The sequence below is a fragment of the Anolis sagrei genome, chromosome 12, assembly GCF_037176765.1.
Source record: "Anolis sagrei isolate rAnoSag1 chromosome 12, rAnoSag1.mat, whole genome shotgun sequence".
NCBI lineage: Eukaryota > Metazoa > Chordata > Lepidosauria > Squamata > Dactyloidae > Anolis > Anolis sagrei.
Window position 1 is genome coordinate 4,950,703 of NC_090032.1, and position 20,970 is coordinate 4,971,672.

The 20,970-nt window shown below is 41.0% G+C and overlaps 1 protein-coding gene across 1 annotated transcript; it reads right to left on the bottom strand.

Annotated features, from left to right (window-relative positions):
- Nucleotides 1-7,591: 7,591 nt before the first annotated feature.
- LOC132764183 (cathepsin S) lies at nt 7,592-20,768 on the bottom strand. The gene is made up of 8 exons (XM_060758065.2): nt 20,610-20,768; nt 18,196-18,325; nt 17,865-17,987; nt 15,234-15,386; nt 14,815-15,039; nt 13,025-13,190; nt 10,997-11,102; nt 7,592-8,063 (listed from the first exon to the last, which is right to left on the bottom strand). Exons 2-8 carry the CDS (start codon nt 18,322-18,324, stop codon nt 7,964-7,966), a joined length of 1,002 nt encoding a protein of 333 aa, XP_060614048.2. The 5' UTR covers nt 18,325; nt 20,610-20,768; the 3' UTR covers nt 7,592-7,963.
- Between the last annotated feature and the right edge of the window lie 202 nt (nt 20,769-20,970).

Genomic DNA, 20,970 nt, shown 5'->3' on the forward strand with positions numbered 1-20,970 from the left:
TAATATTATAGACGAATGAAGTACAAATATTAATTCATATATATTATATTATATATAATAATAATAACATGATTGTGTAATATATATATAGTATAATATATATTATTGTATAATAGTAATACTAATAGACTATATATTTTATTAATATAATTATATTATTATTGTATGATATATAATATTATAGAATAATAATAGAATAGAATATATATTATATCAACATAATATATTATTGTATGACATATATCATATAATATAATAGTAATAGAATAGAATATATATTATATTACAACAACAATTTTTATTGATTAACCAGCTAGCCTTATGAAAAAACGACAGTGCAAACACATATGAATATGAGTAGATCAATAGGTACCATTAGCTGGCTAATCAATATATTATATTATATTAATAATGTTCTTATTGTATAATATATATTATATTACAGTAATAGAATAGAGTATATAATTATTATTGTATGATACATAATGTTATAGAATAATAATAGAATAGAATATATATTCTATTATATAATAATATAATAGAATATATATTATATCAACATAATATATTATTATTGTATATATATATTATATAATAGTAATAGAATAGAATAGTATATATATTATTATATTAATATAATAATATTCTATAATATATATATTATAAAGTAATAATAGAACAGAATACATATTATATATTAACATTATGTATCATACAATAATAATATTATTATATTATTAATATAATATATACTCTATTCTATTACTGTAATATAATATAATATATATTATACAATAATGATATTGTATTAATATAATATGTATTCCATTCTATTATTATTATATAATATATATATTATACAATACAATATAGAATAGAATATATATTATATTAATATTTTCTTGTAATACATATTATATAATAGTAAAAGGATAGAATATATATTATATTAATATAATAATAGTATTGTATATTATGTAATATATAATAATAGAATAAAATATATATTACATTATATTAATATATATACTATAATATATATTAATATATTAATATAATATTATTCTTGTATAATATATAATATTATATAATAGAACAGAATATATATTAACATAAAAATAGAATATATATTATATTAATATATTATTATTTAATATACAGTATATATTATATTAATATAATATTATTGTATAATATATAATATTATATAACAATAGAATAGAATATATATTATATTAATATAATAATATTATTGTATAATATGTAATATATAATAATAGAATAAATTATATATTATAATAATATATATACTATAATATATATTAATACATTATATTAATATAGTATTATTCTTGTATAATATATAATATTATATAATAGAACAGAATATATATTAACATAATTTTATTATTATATAATATATATTATCTAACAGTAAAAATAGAATATATATTATATTAATATATTATTATATAATACACAGTATATATTATCTAACAGTGAAAATAGAATATGTATTATATTAATATATTATTATATAATATACATTATCTAACAGTAAAAATAGAATATATATTATGTTAATATATTATTATATAATATACACTATATATTATCTAACAGTAAAAATATAATATATATATTATATTAATATATTATTATACAATATACAATATATATTATCGAACACTAAAAATAGAATATATATTATATTTATTATTATACAATATACAGTATATATTATCTAACAGTAAAAATACAATATATATATTATATTAATATATTATATAATATACAATATATATTATCTAACAGAAAAAAATAGAATATATATTATATTAATATAATATTATAGTTTAAGATATCATATATATATATATATATATATATATATATATATAATATTGTATGATAAATAAGCAACTGGATCCAGCAAATTTGAAGTATATGTTGTTTCCAACAGGCCTGTAATAGAAAAAAAGAAACTTTTATCAACATAGCTATTGCTTTTAATGTATTTTATGTGCCGAATCCAAAAACACAACGAAAATAAACCCTTATTGCAAACTCTAACCCCATTTTGCTTAATTATTTGGTGAATTATTGCAAAATAAAGACCTGAAAAGGCAAGTTTTGAGGCAGACCAACTCTTGACAATGTCCTTTGACAATGGAGCCAATCTGACGCGGTTTTGGGGAGATTTTGAGCCAAATTATTATTTTTAAAAACCACTAATTATGTAAAAAGGAAGTAGATCGTGCTAATTTTGCCTCCGATGGAGAGAAACAAGGGAAAATGCCGCCGAACTGCTCACAAAACCTAAAGAAGAGGCTGAAGGGGAAGAGGCCCAAGATGGCCGACGGGAGAGAACAGGCCTTGAAGGCCGAAAAAAAGACTATTTTCAAACAAAACACAAAGTAATTAATAAAAATAACTGGAAGGAAGGTCAAGGATCAAAACCTCATTAAGCACAGGGTTAATTAAAAGGCATTTTTTAACCAAAGAAAGGTTTTATTGCCTTTTATTTCAAGAAAGGCCAAATGACTTCAGTCTCTCATTGAGTCGCCTCAAAAGGATGCTTTATTCTTTCCCGCCTTTTCCCCTCCTGTTTAAAATGGCTGCTTTTGTGCCAATTGCTGCTATTTCCTTCCTTTATTATTATTATTATTATTATTATTATTATCATTATTATTAGTATTATTATTATTATGAATACTATTTTGTTGTTATTCCAAACTGGAAACGTAACTGGGAACAACTTTGTGATGGAGACAAAATGGCCGACATTTGAATCTGAAGGAAACCAAAGTGAATTTGAAACCGAGTCTTATAAGGACGATATTGGGAAAATGTACACGTTTCTCTTGAAAATGGACCGTTATTATTATCATTATTAATACTATTTTGTTGTTTATTCCAAACTGGAAACGTAACTGGAAACAATTTGTGACGGATACAAAATGGCCGACAACATTTGAATCTGAAGTCAAAGAAAACCAAAGGAAACCAAAGGAAACCAAAAGGAATTTGAAACCGACTCTTGTATGGACAACAGTGAGAAAATGTTCACGTTTCTCTTGCAAATGGAACGTTATTATCATTATCATTATTAATAATATTTCGTTGTTATTCCAAATTGGAAACATAACTGGAAGATGGATGCAAAATGGCCGACATTTGAATCTGAAGGAAACCAAAGTGAATTTGAAACTGACTCTTATAAGGACGACGCTGGGAAAATATCCACGTTTCTCTTGAAAATGGAACGTTATTATCATTATCATTATTAATACTATTTCGTTGTTATTCCAAACTGGAAACACAACTGGAAGATGGAAACAAAATGGCCGCCATTTGAATCTGAAGGAAAACCAAAGTGAATTTGAAACCTACTCTTATAAGGACGATATTGGGAAAATGTACACGTTTCTCTTGAAATTGGAACGTTATTATAAACTTCGTGACAGATACAAAATGGACACCAAAACCAAGGTCACAACAACCTCTGTTATAGAACTCCAATATGCCGATGATAACGTAGTCTGTGCACATTCAGAAGACCTACAAGCTACTCTAAACACCTTTGAAGAAGAATGCGAAGGCAAGCTCTTTAACTAGCAGACTGAAAGCCAAAACCAAGGTCAGAACATCTGTTATAGAATTCCAGTATGCTGATGACAACATCGTCTTTGCTTATTCAGAAGAAGATCTACAAGCCACCCTAAACCTACAAGCCACTCTAAACACCTTTGCAGAAGCATATGAAGGCAAGCTCTTTAACCTCAGCAGGCTGAAAGCCAAAACCAAGGTCACAACAACATCTGTTATAGAATTCCGATATGCTGATGACAACGTCGTCTGTGCGTATTCAGAAGAAGATCTACAAGCCACCCTAAACACCTTTGCAGAAGCATACGAGAAGCTCGGCCTCTCACTAAACATTAACAGATGGCAAGCTCTTTAAACTCAGCAGACTGAAAGCCAAAACTAAAGTCACAACAAAGTCTGTTATAGAACTCTAATATACTGATGATAATGTAGTCTGTGCGCATTCAGAAGACATACAAGGCACTCTAACACCTTTGCAGAAGCATATGATGGTAAGCTATTTAACCTCAGCAGACTGAAAGACAAAACTAAGGCCACAACAACATCTGTTATAGAACTCCAATATGCCGATGATAACATAGTCTGTGCACATTCAGAAGACCTACAAGCTACTCTAAACACCTTTGAAGAAGAATACGAAGGCAAGCTCTGTAACCTCAGCAGACCGAAAGCCAAAACCAAGGTCACAACAGCATCTGTTATAGAACTCCAATATGCTGATGACAACATCATCTGTGCGTATTCAGAAGAAGATCTACAAGCCACCCTAAACACCTTTGCAGGAGCATACGAGATGCTCGACCTCTCATTAAACATTGACAGATGGCAAGCTCTTTAACCTCAGCAGACTGAAAGCCAAAACCAAGGTCACAACAACATATGTTATAGAACTCCAATATGCTGACGATAATGTAGTATGTGCACATTTAGAAGACCTACAAGCCACTCTAAACAGCTTTGCAGAATAGTAAACTTTTTAACCTCAACAGACTGAAAGCCAAAATTAAGGTCACAACAAAGTCTGATATAGAACTCCAATATGCTGATGATAACGTAGTCTCTGCACATTCAGAATAAGATCTACAAGCCACTCTAAAATCCATTGCAGAAGAATACGAGAAGCTTGGTTTCCCATTGAACATCGAGGAAACCAAAGTGCTCTTCCGGCAGGCACAAGCCAATCCCGCTGCAAATTCGTGGTGGTCACAGTGGTCTCAGGAAGTGAGTGAAGGTACAGCAAATCCCATCATCCATGGTCCATCCTCCCCAAACACCACACCAGCATGTAAAGTGAGTCATGTGGGGTCTGTGTGGCAAGTTTGGTCCATGCCTGTCATTCGTGGGGCTTGCAGTGTTCTCAGGAAGTGAGTGAAGGTATTGCAAATCCCATCATCCGTGGCCAGTGTGGTCCTGATCTATCATAGGTTGGGTTCACAGTGCTGTCTGGATATAGGTGAACTACAGCTCCTACAAATCAAGGTCAATTCTCCCCAAAACTCTTGTTCAATTCGTGATCAATTCCTGTTTGCTGTATGCCATAGGAAAGGGTAGGGAAGGGTTAAGGGAAAGGCAGTGGGCAGAGTCATGTAAATTCCACACCAATGGAGAGAGAGAAAGGAACCCTGGGATGTCCAATCAAGATCAATTCACCCCCAAACCTTTTGTTCAGTTCCTGATCCATTCCTGTTTGCTGTATGCCATAGGAAAGAGTTAAGGGAAAAGCAGTGGGCGGGGTCATGTAAATTCCACACCAATGGGGAGAGAGAAAGGAACCCTGGGATGTCCAATCGAGGTCAATTCAGTTCCTGATCAATTCCTGTCTGCTGTATGCCATAGGAAAGAGTAGGAAAGGGTTAAGGGAAAAGCAGTGGGCAGGATCATGTAAATTCCACACCAATGGAGAGAGAAAGGAGCCATGGGATGTCCAATTGAAGTCAATTCCCCCCAAATACCTTGTTCAGTCCCTGATCAATTCCTGTTCACTGTATGCCATAGGAAAGGGTAAGGAAGGGTTACGGGAAAGGCAGGGGGTGGGATCATGTAAATTCCACACCAATGGAGAGAGAGAAGGGAACCCTGGGATGTCCAATCAAGGTCAATTCACCCCCAAACCTTTTGTTCAGTTCCTGATCTATTACTGTTTGCTGTATGCCATAGGAAAGGGTTAAGGGAAAAGCAGTGGGCGGGGTCATGTAAATTCCACACCAATTGAGAGAGAAAAAGGAACCCTGGGATGTCCAATCGAGGTCAATTCAGTTCCTGATCAATTCCTGTCCGCTGTATGCCATAGGAAAGGGTAAGGAAGGGTTACGGGAAAGGCAGTGGGCGGGATCATGTAAATTCCACACCAATGGATAGAGAGAAAGGAACCCTGGGATGTCCAATCGAGGTCAATTCAGTTCCTGATCAATTCCTGTCCACTGTATGCCATAGGAAAGAGTAGGAAAGGGTTAAGGGAAAGGCAATGGGCAGAGTCATGTAAATTCCACACCAATGGAGAGAGAGAAAGGAACCCTGGGATGTCCAATCAAGGTCAATTCAGTTCCTGATCAATTCCTGTCCGCTGTATGCCATAGGTAAGGGTAGGGAAGGGTTAAGGGAAAGGCAGTGGGCAGAGTCATGTAAATTCCACACCAATGGAGAGAGAAAAAGGAACCCTGGGGTGTCCAATCAAGGTCAATTTCCCCTAAACCACTTGTTCAGTTCCTGATCAATGTCTGTTTGCTTTATGCCATAGTAAATGGTAGGGAAGGTTTAAGGGAAAGGCAGTGGGCGGGATCATGTAAATTCCACACCAATGGAGAGAGAGAAGGGAACCCTGGGATGTCCAATCAAGGTCAATTCACCCCCAAACCTTTTGTTCAGTTCCTGATCTATTACTGTTTGCTGTATGCCATAGGAAAGGGTTAAGGGAAAAGCAGTGGGCGGGGTCATGTAAATTCCACACCAATTGAGAGAGAGAAAGGAACCCTGGGATGTCCAATCAAGGTCCATTCCCCCCAAACATCTTGTTCGGTTCCTGATTAATTTGCTGTGTGCCATAGGAAAGGGTAGGGAAGGGTTAAGGGAAAGGCAGTGCACGGGGTCATGTAAATTCCACACCAATGTAGAGAGAGAAAGGAACACTGGGATATCCATTCTCTTCAGCACTCGTAGCTCTTTGTGGAGGTGAGAGGCTGGGAGAACAAGGCAAAGAGTGCATCTATAGTGGAGAATGTATCTGGTTGTAAATTCCACACCAATGGAGAGAGAGAAAGGAACCCTGGGATGTTCAATCAAGGTCCATTCCCCTCAAACCTCTTGTTCGGTTCCTGATCAATTTGCTGTGTGCCCTAGGAAAGGGTAGGAAAAGGTAAGGGAAAAGCAATGGGTGGAGTCATGTAAATTCCACACCAATGGAGAGAGAGAAAGGAACCTTGGGATGTCCAATTGAGGTCAATTCAGTTCCTGATCAATTCCTATCCGCTGTATGCCATAGGAAAGGGTAGGAAAAGGTTAAGGGAAAAGCAATGGGCAGGGTCATGTAAATTCCACACCAATGGAGAGAGAGAAAGGAACAATGGGATGTCCAATCGAGGTCAATTCAGTTCCTGATCAATTCCTGTCCACTGTATGCCATAGGAAAGAGTAGGAAAGGGTTAAGGGAAAGGCAATGGGCAGAGTCATGTAAATTCCGCACCAATGGAGAGAGAGAAAGGAACCTTGGGATGTCCAATCGAGGTCAATTCAGTTCCTGATCAATTCCTGTCCACTGTATGCCATAGGAAAGGGTAAGGAAGGGTTGCGGGAAAGGCAGTGGATGGGATCATGTAAATTCCACACCAATGGAGAGAGAGAGAGAAAGGAACCCTGGGATGTCCAATCAAGTGGACACCTCCACCACATATACACATACACAATTTTCACTTTTATGATGTGTATAGATAGATAATAATACTAGCTGAAAAATATAGGTTACACAAATAACGAAAGAGACAAACCCTTATATTTGGGAATAGGTTTAATATTCCATTTTAATATGTAATTATGCAAATCTGAAACCAACACAGCTGGAAATTATTGAGGCCCACGTCAACTGAACCCGATTGGACTGGAACTCAGGGATGGTGCATAAAACCGGATTTGTTCAAAGCCTCGGAGCACAGACATTACATTATGAACGGTTTAAGCCTCGTGGCTCTCGTGGGACGGCGAGGAAATACCACGCTAAACCAAGATAAAGCATCATTTGGGTAGCGTTTTCTTAGATCTAGCCCACAGGAAGGGCGGATGTCCTCGGAGACCAATCATTCCTCCTTGTCGAAAAAGCCCCAGATTAGGGGCCTAATCGGCCACTTCCAACTGGATTTCCACTCTACATCAGCGGGTAGGAGCACTGGGTAGCGATGCCGCAGCGATTGTCGTGGTTCCTTGCAATCTTAATGTAGCCCTGCTCGCCAAAAGAGACGCCCCAGCTGTTGAAAGAGCAAAAACAACGAGGCATTAGGTAGGAGAACAAGGCAAAGGGTGCATCTACAGAGGAAAATGTATCTGGTTGTAAATTCCACACCAATGGAGAGAGAAAGGAACCCTGGGATGTCCAATCAAGGTCAATTCTCCCCAAACATCTTGTTCAGTTCCTGATCAATGGATGTATGCCATAGGAAAAGGTTAGGGGAAAAGCAGTGGGCTGAGTCATGTAAATTCCACACCAATGGGGAGAGAGAAAGGAACCCTGGGATGTCCAATCAAGGTCCATTCCCCCCAAACATCTTGTTCAGTTACTGATCAATTCCTGTCCGCTGTTTGCCATAGGAAAGAGTAGGAAACATTTAAGGGAAAAGCAGTGGGTGGAGTCATGTAAATTCCACACCAATGGGGAGAGAGAAAGGAACCCTGGGGTGTCCAATCAAGATCAATTCCCCCCCAAACGTCTTGTTCAGTTACTGATCAATTCCTGTCCGCTGTTTGCCATAGGAAAGAGTAGGAAACATTTGAGGGAAAAGCAGTGGGTGGAGTCATGTAAATTCCACACCAATGGGGAGAGAGAAAGGAACCCTGGGGTGTCCAATCAAGATCCATTCCCCCCAAACGTCTTGTTCAGTTACTGATCAATTCCTGTCCGCTGTTTGCCATAGGAAAGAGTAGGAAACATTTGAGGGAAAAGCAGTGGGTGGAGTCATGTAAATTCCACAACAATGGGGAGAGAGAAAGGAACCCTGGGGTGTCCAATCAAGATCCATTCCCCCCAAACACCTTGTTCAGTTCCTGATCAATTCCTGTCTGCTGTATGCCATAGGAAAGAGTAGGAAAGGGTTAAGGGAAAAGCAATGGGCTGAGTTACACCAATGGGGAGAGAGAAAGGAACCCTGGGGTGTCCAATCAAGGTCAATTCTCCCCAAACATCTTGTTCAGTTCCTGATCAATGGATGTATGCCATAGGAAAGGGTTAGGGGGAAAGCAGTGGGCTGAGTCATGTAAATTCCACACCAATGGGGAGAGAGAAAGGAACCCTGGGGTGTCCTATCAAGGTCAATTCCCCCCAAACACCTTGTTCAGTTCCTGATCAATGGATGTATGCCATAGGAAAGGGTTAGGGGAAAAGCAGTGGGCTGAGTCATGTAAATACCAGACCAGTGCGGAGAGGGAAAGGAACCCTGGGGTGTCCAATCAAGGTCCATTCCCCCCAAACATCTTGTTCAGTTCCTGATCAATGGATGTATGCCATAGGAAAGGGTTAGGGGGAAAGCAGTGGGCTGAGTCATGTAAATTCCACACCAATGGGGAGAGAGAAAAGAACCCTGGGGTGTCCAATCAAGGTCAATTCCCCCCAAACACCTTGTTCAGTTCCTGATCAGTGGATGTATGCCATAGGAAAGGGTTAGGGGAAAAGCAGTGGGCTGAGTCATGTAAATACCAGACCAGTGCGGAGAGGGAAAGGAACCCTGGGGTGTCCAATCAAGGTCCATTCCCCCCAAATCTTTTGTTCAGTTCCTGATCAATTCCTGTCTGCTGTATGCCATAGGAAAGAGTTAAGGGAAAAGCAGTGGGCTGAGTCATGTAAATTCCACACCAGTGGGGAGAGGGAAAGGAACCCTGGGGTGTCCAATCAAGATCCATTCCTCCCAAATATTTTGTTCAGTTCCTGTTCAATTCCTGTCCGCTGTATGCCATAGGAAAGGGTAGGAAAGGGTTAAGGGAAAAGCAGTGGGTGGAGTCATGTAAATTCCACACCATTGGGGAGAGAGAAAGGGACCCTGGGGTGTCCAATCAAGGTCAATTCCCCCCAAATCTTTTGTTCAGCTCCTGATCAATTCCTGTCTGCTGTATGCCATAGGAAAGAGTAGGAAAGGATTAAGGGAAAAGCAGTGGGCTGAGTAATGTAAATTCCACACCAATGGGGAGAGAGAAAGGAACCCTGGGGTGTCCAATCAAGGTCAATTCCCCCCAAACCTCTTGAGAGAGAAAGTTCCCCAGGTTGTGTCATACGATATTGCTTCTACCACCCACTTTTTTGCTTGATAGTCAAGCAGTGCTTCTTGTAAATCAGACCATGGACCAGAGTGACTCCCAGTGGATTCGTTCCCAGGTTATCCTCAGAGCTCGAGATGCTTGTCTGTTCTTAAGGTGAAAAGAACACGTCTACATTTTAGATGGATTAGGAATCAGCTGGTATTCCCTATAATGGCCAGTAAGAGTACCTAGAGCTTTGAAGAGCTTCTGCTCAACTCTTTCAAAGCTCCCTGCTTGAGCGGTGATGGTGTGATCGTCAGCGTTAATGAAACTATCTGTCCCTTCTGGCAGTGGCTGGCCATTTGTGTCAATGTAAACATTAGGAATCAGCTGGTTTTCCCTGTAATGGGCAGTAAGAGTGTCTAAAGCTTCAAAGAGCTTCTGCTCAATTATTTCAAAGCTCCCTGCTTGGGCAGTGATGGCACAATCGTCAGCATAGATGAAACTCTCTGTCCCTTCTGGCAGTGGCTGGCCATTTGTGTCAATGTAAACATTAGGAGCCAGCTGGTTTTCCCTGTAATAGGCAGTAAGAGTACCTAGAGCTTCAGAGAGCTTCTGTTCAACCTGCTTGAGCGTTGATGGCATGATCGTCAGCATGGATGAAACTATCTGTCTCTTCTGGCAGTGGCTGGCCATTTGTGTCAATGTTAAACATTAGGAATCAGCTGGTTTTCCCTGTAATAGGCAGCAAGACTACCTATTATGGTGCTGGGAATGAAATTAATGCCACGAGAAATAAAGAGCATTTCACCGAATGATTTTGCAAGTGACGTCAACAAGGAGAAAATGGGAAGAAGAAATATAAAAATGAGATACTCTGAAAGTAGCCGATAAAATGGTTCGACTGGGATTGTCCCTTCCAAACTGGACCGTGGTGTCGGAAAGGTGTTCGTACCTGTTCTTCACAAGCCAATAATCGATGCCGTCTTCTGTCCCGTAGCCAACAACAAGGACTCCGTGATTGATATGTGCAGAAGAGCAGCTTGGATCATCATATACACCTAGGTGTCAAAAATGGATTTAGAACGACAGTCAGCTCTTCGTATTTGCTGAGGTTAGCAGCACGGGAGGCATGTATGCATTTTTTTGATCTGCGTGGACAGTTTTCTATACATTTCTAGGTCTTCCACTCCGGCATGGAGTTGTGAAGGGAATCCAGGGGAAACGGAATGATTTCATGGGTGTCTATCAAACAACAAGTGGGATCGAACTGCTATTGATAGGGCCCTTCCAGACAGGCCCTATATCCCAGAACCCGATCCCAAGTTTTTGGCTTTGAACTGGATTATAGGAGTCCACACTGCCAGATAATCTTCTATATAAATAAAAATGTAATGTTTGTTTGTGGGATTAACATAACTCAAAAACCACTGGACGAATTGACACCAAATTTGGACACTACACCCTTAACAGACCTATGAGTGACCATCACCCATAAACCCCCCCCAAAAGGCAGCAGAAAGGACTTAAAACCCCCCAAAAGCTAAATAACAATACAGATACAGATGCCCGGCTTACGAACTGTGGAGCCCTTGCTCTGCAAAGGGCAGGGACGCACCTCTCGCAAGCGATGCCTGAGCCCAACTGTTTTCCAGCCCATGTCTAGAGGGAAGGAATGGGGGGAAAGGGGGAAGGAGGGAGGGAGGGAAGGGAAGGAAGGAAGGAAAAAAGCAGAGCAAGGAAGGAAAGAAAGAGGTAGAGAAGGAAGGAAGGAAGGAAGGAAGGAAGGAAGGAAGGAAGGAAGGAAAGGGGTAGAGAAGAAAGAAGGAGAGAAAGGAGAAAGGAAAGTATAAGGGAAAGAAAAAAGGGGGAAGGAAGGGAAGAGGAAGGGAAGGAAGGAGAAAATGAGGGAGGGAAAGAAAAAGGGCGTATGCAGGAAAGAGATAGAGAAGGAAGGAAGGAGGGAAGAAAAGAAAAAAGGAGAAGGAAAGAGAGAGGGAAGGAAGGAGAGAAAGAAAGAAGGAGAAGAAGAGAGGAAGGAAGGAAGGAAGGAAGGAAGGAAGGAAGGAAGGAAGGGAAGGAAGGAAGAATGGAACCAAAGAGCAAAGAAAGGAAGGAAGGAAGGAGGTAGAGAAGGAAGAAAGGAGAGAAAGAGAAGGGAAAGTAGAAGGGAAAGAAAAGGGGGGAAGGAAGAGAAGAGGGAGGGAAGGAAGGAAGGAAGGAAGGAAGGAAGGAAGGAAGGAAGGAGAAAATGAGGGAGGGAAAGAAGAGGGGGTATGCAGGAAAAAGATAGGGAAGGTAGGTAGGTAGCTAGGTCAGAAGGAAGGAAGGAAGGAAGGAAGGAGAGAAGGAAGGATGGAACCAAAGAGCAAAAGAAGGAAGGAAGGAAGGCGAGAAGGAAGGATGGAACCAAAGAGCAAAGGAAGGAAGGAAGGAAGGAAGGAAGGAAGGAAGGAAGGAAGGAACCAAAGAGCAAAAGAAGGAAGGAGAGAAGGAAGGATGGAACCAAAGAGCAAAGGAAGGAAGGAAGGAAGGAAGGAAGGAAGGAAGGAAGGAAGGAAGGAAGGAAGGAGAGAAGGAAGGATGGAAGGAAGGAAGGAAGGAGGGAGGGAGGGAGGGAGGGAGGGAGGGAGAGAAGGAAGGAAGGAACCAAAGAGCAAAAGAAGGAAGGAAGGAGAGAAGGAAGGAAGGAGAGAAAGGGGAAGGGAGAGAAGAAGAAGACAGGAAAGAAAAGTGGGGAAGGAAAGAAAGAGGGAAGGAAAGAAGGATAGAAAGAAAGAAAAGAAGAGAAAGAGAGAGGGAAGGTTGTCCACAGCAACGTGTGGCGGGTACAGCTAGTCTGGAATAAACAGAAAACCTGGGACCAGAACTTGGGATATAGGACAGTGTGGAAGGGCCCATAGAGTACAGGCACATGGTACCTGAATGGTCTGTCGTCTTTTGGAAGTATCCACGTTATTTCAGGAAGTCCCACAGAACTCACCTTTCCTAAAAAGGAAGAAGGAAGGCCGGCTTGCATCTATAGCAACGGATACAGGGCCAACGTTGGCCACGGCATCCTTCAGGGCCGCTTCGCTTCCAGGTGGAAGGTTCACATACTTAGAACAAGTAGCAGCCCTTCCCTGCAGGTTGTAGCGACACGTTCCGCTCTGAAAGAAACCGGAAAAAGATGAAACACCTCTTGTGCCTGCGTTGTGAGCAGCCAAAACACCTCCAAGGCACCAGATCCTAGTTGATATTGAAGGCTCAATTTTCAAATTTCAGCAAGATGACCCTGCTGTGTTAATGGAGTGCACCTGTTGTAGATCAGCCTGGGATGGCTGAGCCTGGGACTTTTGGGTACTGTTACATTTTTGTTCAGGCTTGAGCTATGCAAGTGCAGAGATACCAAAACACCCGGAGGGCCAATGTTGGCCCATGCCCGCATTAAGGACAATGTGCTCTTTTGTGTGTGTGTGAATATTGTTAGGACTCCAACTCTCAGCATTCCACATCATTGGTGATTCTGGCCCCAGGGCTGCTGGGAGTTGAGGTCCAAAAACAGCAAGAAGGGCTTCCTTTTTTGGTCACTTGTGGAGCCAAGATGATATTTGTTGGAGCATTCAAGGAATCAGTGAGTGTGTATGTGTCAACTGCAAAATAAGAGGCATGAAGTTGATTGATCAGACAATGACCAGGGAGCAGGCTGAGCCTGGGACTTTTGGATACTGTTACATTTTTGTTCAGGCTTGAGCTATGCAAGTGCAGAGAGAGAGAGTTTTGAAGAGAGAATCAGAGAGAGAGAAACTACTTGCTCTTTATTAATCAACTACCATATTTTCTTTCTCTGGCAAGGCAGTGTGTGTGCTGATCAAACATGAACTACATGTGGTTTATTTTACATTACTCCAAATACGCTATTCTGAATTACGAAGAGTAAACTACTTGCTTTTTATTGATCAGCTACGTGGCATATTTTCTTTCTCTGGCAAGGTAGTGTGTGGGCTGATCAAACAATAACTACACGTGGTTTATTTTATATTACTCCAATTATGTTATTCCAAATTACGAAGAGTAAACTACTTGCTCTTTATTGATGAACTACATGGCATATTTTCTTTCTCTGGCAAGGCAGTGTGTGTGCCGATCAAACATGAACTACACGTGGTTTATTTTACATTACTCCAAATATGTTATTCCGAATTACGAAGAGTAAACTACTTGCTCTTTATTGATGAACTACGTGGCATATTTTCTTTCTCTGGCAAGGCAGTGTGTGGGCTGATCAAACATGAACTACACGTGGTTTATTTTACATCACGCCAAATATGGTACTCTGAATTACGAAGAGTAAACTACTTGCTTTTTATGGGTCAACTACGTGGCATATTTTCTTTCTCTGGCAAGGCAGTGTGTGGGCTGATCAAACATGAACTACATGTGGTTTATTTTATATTACTCCAAATATGTTATTTTACATTACTCCAAATATGTTATTCTGAATTACAAAGAGTAAACTACTTGCTCTTTATGGGTCAACTACGTGGCATATTTTCTTTCTCTGGCAAGGCAGTGTGTGTGCTGATCAAAAATGAACTACACGTGGTTTATTTTACATTACTCCAAATATGCTATTCTGAAATACAAAGAGGAAACTACTTGCTCTTTATTGATCAACTACGTGGCATATTTTCTTTCTCTGGCAAGGCAGTGTGTGGGCTGATCAAACATGAACTACACGTGGTTTATTTTACATTACGTCACATCATTCTCACATTCTTAAAAGGTACAAACCTGACCCGTGTATGGATAGAAAGCTTCTGAATCAATCCCGTTGTTATCGATGATATATTGGAAAGCGGCGGGCATGTAGCCACCGTTACACCCGTGGTTCCCATATGCGGAGGAGCAGTCCACCAAGTTCTGCGGACTGAGGGAGACCAGGTTCCCTGTTCTGAGCTTCAGCTGGCACTCCAAGGCCCCCACGGCGCTGAAGGCCCAACAAGACCCACAAGAGCCCTGAAAAACAGATGGAGAAGACATGCCATGGAGTCCTCCTGGGAGTTATAGTTTCCCAAGGTCCATACTCCTATCTTGATGCATTTACACTATGGAATGAATGCTCTTGGGCCCCACTTTAAATACCATCGCTCCACACTATGCAGTCCTGGGAGTTATAGTATTCCAGGATCCACACCCACAGCCTTGCTTACCTGGTTCTTTACGTCTGTGACGCATCCTTTCTCCCTCCAGTCCACAGTATCTGGGGCACTGACGCCTTGCCTTGCCCAGTACAAAGTAGAATTCCTGGTCTGGGAGACATGGACTTTCAATCCCGTCATCAAAGCAGTCACCTCCTCGCTGGTCTAAGTGAAGAAAGGAAAACATGATTGGCATATGAATATGTGCCACTTACATATAGCGAGAGATATAGTTCACCTACAATCAAAGAGTATTCTGAACTCCACCAATGAGGTAACTGAGAGAACTGTGGGCTCAAACAATGATGGATCTGGATCAAACTTGGCATGATATGTCCAAATGCAAACACTGGTGGAGTTTGGTGAAGGTAGACCTTGACATTTGGGAGTTGTAGTTGCTGGGATGTATAGTTCACCTACAATCAAAGAGCATTCTGAACCCCACCAATCATGGAACTTGGCACACAAAACTCCCACGACCAACAGAAAATACTGGGAGGATTTGGCGGGCATTGACCTTGAGTTTGGAAGTTGTAGTTCATCTACATCCAGAGAGAGCTGTGGACTCAAACAATGATGGATCTGGATCAAACTTGGCATGATATGTCCAAATGCGAACACCGGTGGAGTTTGGTGAAGGTAGACCTTGACATTTGGGAGTTCTAGTTGCTGGGATTTATAGTTCACCTACAGTCAAAGAGCATTCTGTACTCCACCAACAATGGAATTGAACCAAACTTGGCAAACAGAATACCCATAACCAACAGAAAATACTGGAAGGATTTGGTGGGCATTGACCTTGAGTTTGGAAGTTGTAGTTCACCTATATCCAGAGAGAGCTGTGGATCCAAACAATGACTGATCTGGACCAAACTTGACATGATATGCCCATATGCGAACACTGGTAGAGTTTGGGGAAGATAGACCTTGACATTTGGGAGTTGTAGTTGCTGGGATTTATAGTTCAACTACAATCAAAGAGCATTCTGAACTCAACCAACCACGGAATTGAACCAAACTTGGCACATAGAACTCCCATGACCAACAAAAAATATTGGAAGGGTTTGTGGGCATTGACCTTGAGTCTGGAAGTTGTAGTTCAGCTATATCCAGAGAGAGCTGTGGACCCAAACAATGACTGATCTGGACCAAACTTGGCATGATATGCCCAAATGCGAACATTGGCGGAGTTTGGGGGAAATAGATTTTGACATATGGGAGTTGTAGTTGCTGGGATTTATAGTTCACCTACAGTCAAAGAGTATTCTGAACTCCACCAATGAGGGAATTGACCCAAACTTGGCACACAGAACTCCCAACTGAGAATACTGGAAGGGTTTAGTGTGCATTGACCTTGAGTTTGCGAGTTGTAGTTCACCTACAACTCACTCCCAGGTTGAGAAACACTGCGTTAGATGGTAAATTATTGGAGTAGATGGTTGCTATGCCCAGTGTCAAAGTCCAACACTCAAATCACAAACTGCAATAGCTCTCATTCTGGGAGTGTTATTACACTAGAGCAGTGATTCTCAACCTTCCTAATGCCGCGACCCCTTAGTAAAGGTCCTCACGTTGTGGTGACCCCCAACCATAACATTATTTTTGTTGCTATTTCTTTAATTTTGCTACTGATATGAATCGTAATATAAATATCTGATATGCAGGATGTATTTTCATTCACTGGACCAAATTTGGCACAAATACCCGATACGCCCAAATTTGAATACTGGTAGGGTTGGAGGGGATTGATTTTGTCATTTGTGAATTTTGGAGTTGCTGGGATTTATAGTTCACCTAAAATCAAAGAGCCTTTTGAACTCCACCAATGACGGAATTGAATCAAACTTAGCACACAGAATTCCCATGGCCAAGAGAAATACTGGGAGAGTCTGGTGGACACTGACCTTGAGTTTTTGGAGTTGTAGTTCACCTACATCCAGAGAACACTGTGGACTCAAACAATGATGGATCTAGACCAAACTTGGTACAGATAATCAATATGCCCAAATGTGAACACTGTTAGAGTTTGGAGAAAATAGACTTTGCCATTTGGGAGTTGTAGTTGTTGGGATTCATAGTTCACCCACAATGAAATAGCATTCTGAACCCCACCAATGATAGAATTGGACCAAACTTCCCACACATAACACCCATGACAAAGAGAAAATACTATGTTTTCTGATGGTCTTTGGTGACCCCTCTGACACCCCCTCGCGACCCCTCCAGGGGTCCCGACCCCCAGGTTGAGAAACACTGCACTAGAGTGAGCTAGCTGGAGGAAATACTAGGCAGAAATGTAGCTCATAAATAAGCAATCTATTCCTATTTATTTATGAGTTAGCCTACATTTCTGTCTAGTCTTTTGTCCAATGAGCTCAAGGTGGTGACCAAAAATTCCTGAAAGCTCTGGCTGGGAGTTTGAATCCAAAAAGGTAACCCCATAATAGTTTTTTCCATGCTATGTTTGCATTGAGTTAGCAAGGAAAAAGTAATTTAATTTTCCACACTTATATCCCACCCTTCTCAACCCCGAAACAGTAAGTCGGGACAAGTTGTCTTATTTGTTTGTCTTCAATTGCCCAGTTGATCTTAACACGGCAACACAGTCGTTGTCACTGGTGATAAATCCCTATATCCACTAACCATGTCGCCCAAATGATTCATGCCAAGCTCGTAAGAATGCAGGCCCAGGGACTGTTCGAAGTTGTGCAACATGACGAACCGCAGATTCTTTTCCCAAATCACGCGGCGGGCTGCTTCCTCTTCCTGCAAAGCAAAGCCAAAACTCAGCTCAATGTTTATGGAAGGAATTACTGCAATTATGTTCGATTTCACCCTGCGAAATTAAAACATTTGGGGCTGGACTGGATGGCCCTTGGAGTTCTTCCCAACGCTAGGATTTATTTAGATCTGGCAACCCCAAATAAACCACCATTACTCCAACCCAACAGGCTACTGTACGGGGCGCTCCTACCTTATGTTGGTATCCTTTGTTGTATTTTTTCTTCCACAGCTCCCAATGTCTATCCAGCATCGAATCTTTCTCCCAGTGCGCAGTCACAGCCGCTGCATAAACCAGGAAAATCCAAGCCCACCGTTTCATCCTGTTGAAAGAGAAATGAAAAAAACATTCAGTATTTGGGCAGGGATAACTTCACGACTGCTGGTTTGCTCCTCTTTCTGGTAAACCCATCCATGGAGCAAGGAGATAATTGGAGAACAAGCCCTATGAGGAGCGGCTGAAAGAGCTAGGCATGTTTAGCCTTCAGAAGAGAAGGCTGTGAGGAGACATGATGAGGGCCATGTGTCACTATGCGAGGGGAAGTCATAGAGAGGAGGGAGCAAGCTTGTTTTCTGCTGCCCTGGAGACTAAGAAACAACGGCTTCAAATTATAGGAAAGGAGATTCTGCTTGAACATTAGGAAGAACTTCCTGACTGTTAGAGGTGTTCAGCAGTGGAATTCTCTGCCCTGGAGTGTGGTGGAGGCTCTTTTTTTGGAGGCTTTTAGAACAGCGGTTCTCAACCGGTGGGTCGCGACTCCTGTGGGGCTTGAATGGTCGTTTCACAGGGTTGCCGCTTCGACTCCTTCTCCTGTCTTTCCTCCTCGTTCTCAACCGGTGGGTTGCAACTCCTATGGGGGTCGAATGGTTGATTCACGGGTTTGGCTTCAAACTACAAGAAAGGAGATTCCATCTGAACATGAGGAAGAACTTCCTGACTGTGAGAGCCGTTCAGTAGTGGAACTCTCTGCCCCAGAGTTTGGTGGAGGCTCCTTCTTTGGAAGCTTTTAAACAGAGGCTGGATGGCCATCTGTCAGGGGTGATTTGAATGCAATATTCCTGCTTCTTGGCAGAATGGGGTTGGACTGGATGGCCCATGAGGTCTCATTCAGAGGGATTACTTGGGACAGTCGTGAAGGAAAATCATGGGAAATGGAATGATTTCATGGGTGTCTATTAACAGAGGCGGCCCTAGGTAATTTTCAACGGTAAGCAAAGAGTATTTTGGCACCACCACCCCCACAACCAATCACTGATATATATTTTCTGTTCGTCGTGGGAGTTCTGTGTGCCATATTTGGTTCAATTCCATCATTGGTGGAGTTCAGAATGCTCTTTGATTGTAGGTGAACTATACATCCCAGTAACTACAACTCGCATATGTCAAGGTCTATTTTCCCCCAAGAGCGCTTCAAGAGTGCCCCTGGGCAAAATCAACTATACTGTGAATGCTTACTTTGCGTAATGGGTTGAGCCGCCCCTGTCTATTAAACAATTGTTTACCTTTCCTGTGGCACAAAGTAATGGGTTTTCAAGTCTGGGAAATTCAAGTCTGGGAAATGATGGTTCTCTCTGTGAGAAAACTCACTTGGAAAGCACAGGGCCTCAAGGGCATTTAGGGGAGTCAGAAGTAGCAACACCTGATAAGGAATCGAGTGAAGAGCTGAGTGATAAGGAGGGTTCCCATGAGAACCCACCTGTAGCTACGGAGATCAACAAATGTGTTTACAGATGAGAAGATAGATTGCGTATTGAGTCAGAAGTAGCAACACCAGACAAGGAATCGAGTGAAGAGCTGAGTAATAAGGAGGGTTCCCATGAGAACCCACCTGTAGGTACGGAGATCAACAAAAGTCTTTGTTTACAGATGAGAAGATAGATTGCGTATTGAGTCAGAAGTAGCAACACCAGACAAGGAATCGAGTGAAGAGCTGAGTAATAAGGAGGGTTCCCATGAGAACCCACCTGTAGGTACGGAGATCAACAAAAGTATTTGTTTACAGCTGAGAAGATAGATTGCGTATTGAATTAGAAGTAGCAACACCAGACAAGGAATTGAGTGAAGAGCTGAGTAATAAGCTGGGTTCCCATGAGAACCCACCTGTAGCTATGGAGATCAAGAAAAGTCTTTGTTTACAGATGAGAAGATAGATTGCGTATTGAGTCAGAAGTAGCAACACCAGACAAGGAATTGAGTGAAGAGCCGAGTAATATTTATTTATTTACTTTATTTATATTCCGCTTTTCTCAGCCCTCAGGCGACTCAAAGCGGTAATAAGGAGGGTAACCATGAGACCCCACCTGTAGCTACGGAGATCAAGAAAAGTCTTTGTTTATGAAAATAGATGGCACATTCCTTCAACTGTAAGATACTATTGATTGTAAGATGCACCCCAGTTTCAGTACCATCAACAACAATACATAAGATACACTTTTGAAACTAAGACGTACACATTAAGCATGGTGTAAGAACTATGCAAATATCTCCAAGAGACAACACAAGTTTCGATCGATATGGACTATTGTGTGCTTTCCCGAACGGAACACAAAAGTCACTTCCTCGTTGCTTTGTGTTAAAGAGAGAGATCACGGATGATCTGTTCGTACCTGAATATTTTTCAGTCGGCACAACGGCTGCTGTCCGATTTCGGATGTCTCTCTCTCTCTCCGGGGAACTTTCTTCCTGTTTCTCGACTCTTCAAACAACGTGTGGCACAAGCCTGCTCCTGCTGCACCCTCTTAAATAGCGCAAAGAAATGGAGTTTCAATTTCACACACTTATCACATGAGCCTCCCCCAGAACAAGGAAATGGGCTGTGATTTTCGCTTTCACTGTTAACCGTGGCCTGTTAGAGGGTTCAACTCAGATGGATTGGTCACGTCTTTAGCCTTGGGTATTATCAAATGTCATCGTCAGGAGCAGAATATTGCACGATGAATAATGTTACTGAGTTCTTGACTTAATTTT

Bases quoted from the DNA above. Each gene is read 5' to 3' on its own strand.
- LOC132764183 (XM_060758065.2), bottom strand. From the start codon at position 18,324: ATGAAACGGTGGGCTTGGATTTTCCTGGTTTATGCAGCGGCTGTGACT. The intron at 13,191-14,814 runs GTTTGTACCTTT...GGTTTCTTTCAG, and splicing joins TCTATCCATACACGGGTCAG to AGCGGAACGTGTCGCTACAA. The intron at 11,103-13,024 runs GTGAGTTCTGTG...TTTGACACCTAG, and splicing joins CTTCTTCCTTTTTAGGAAAG to GTGTATATGATGATCCAAGC.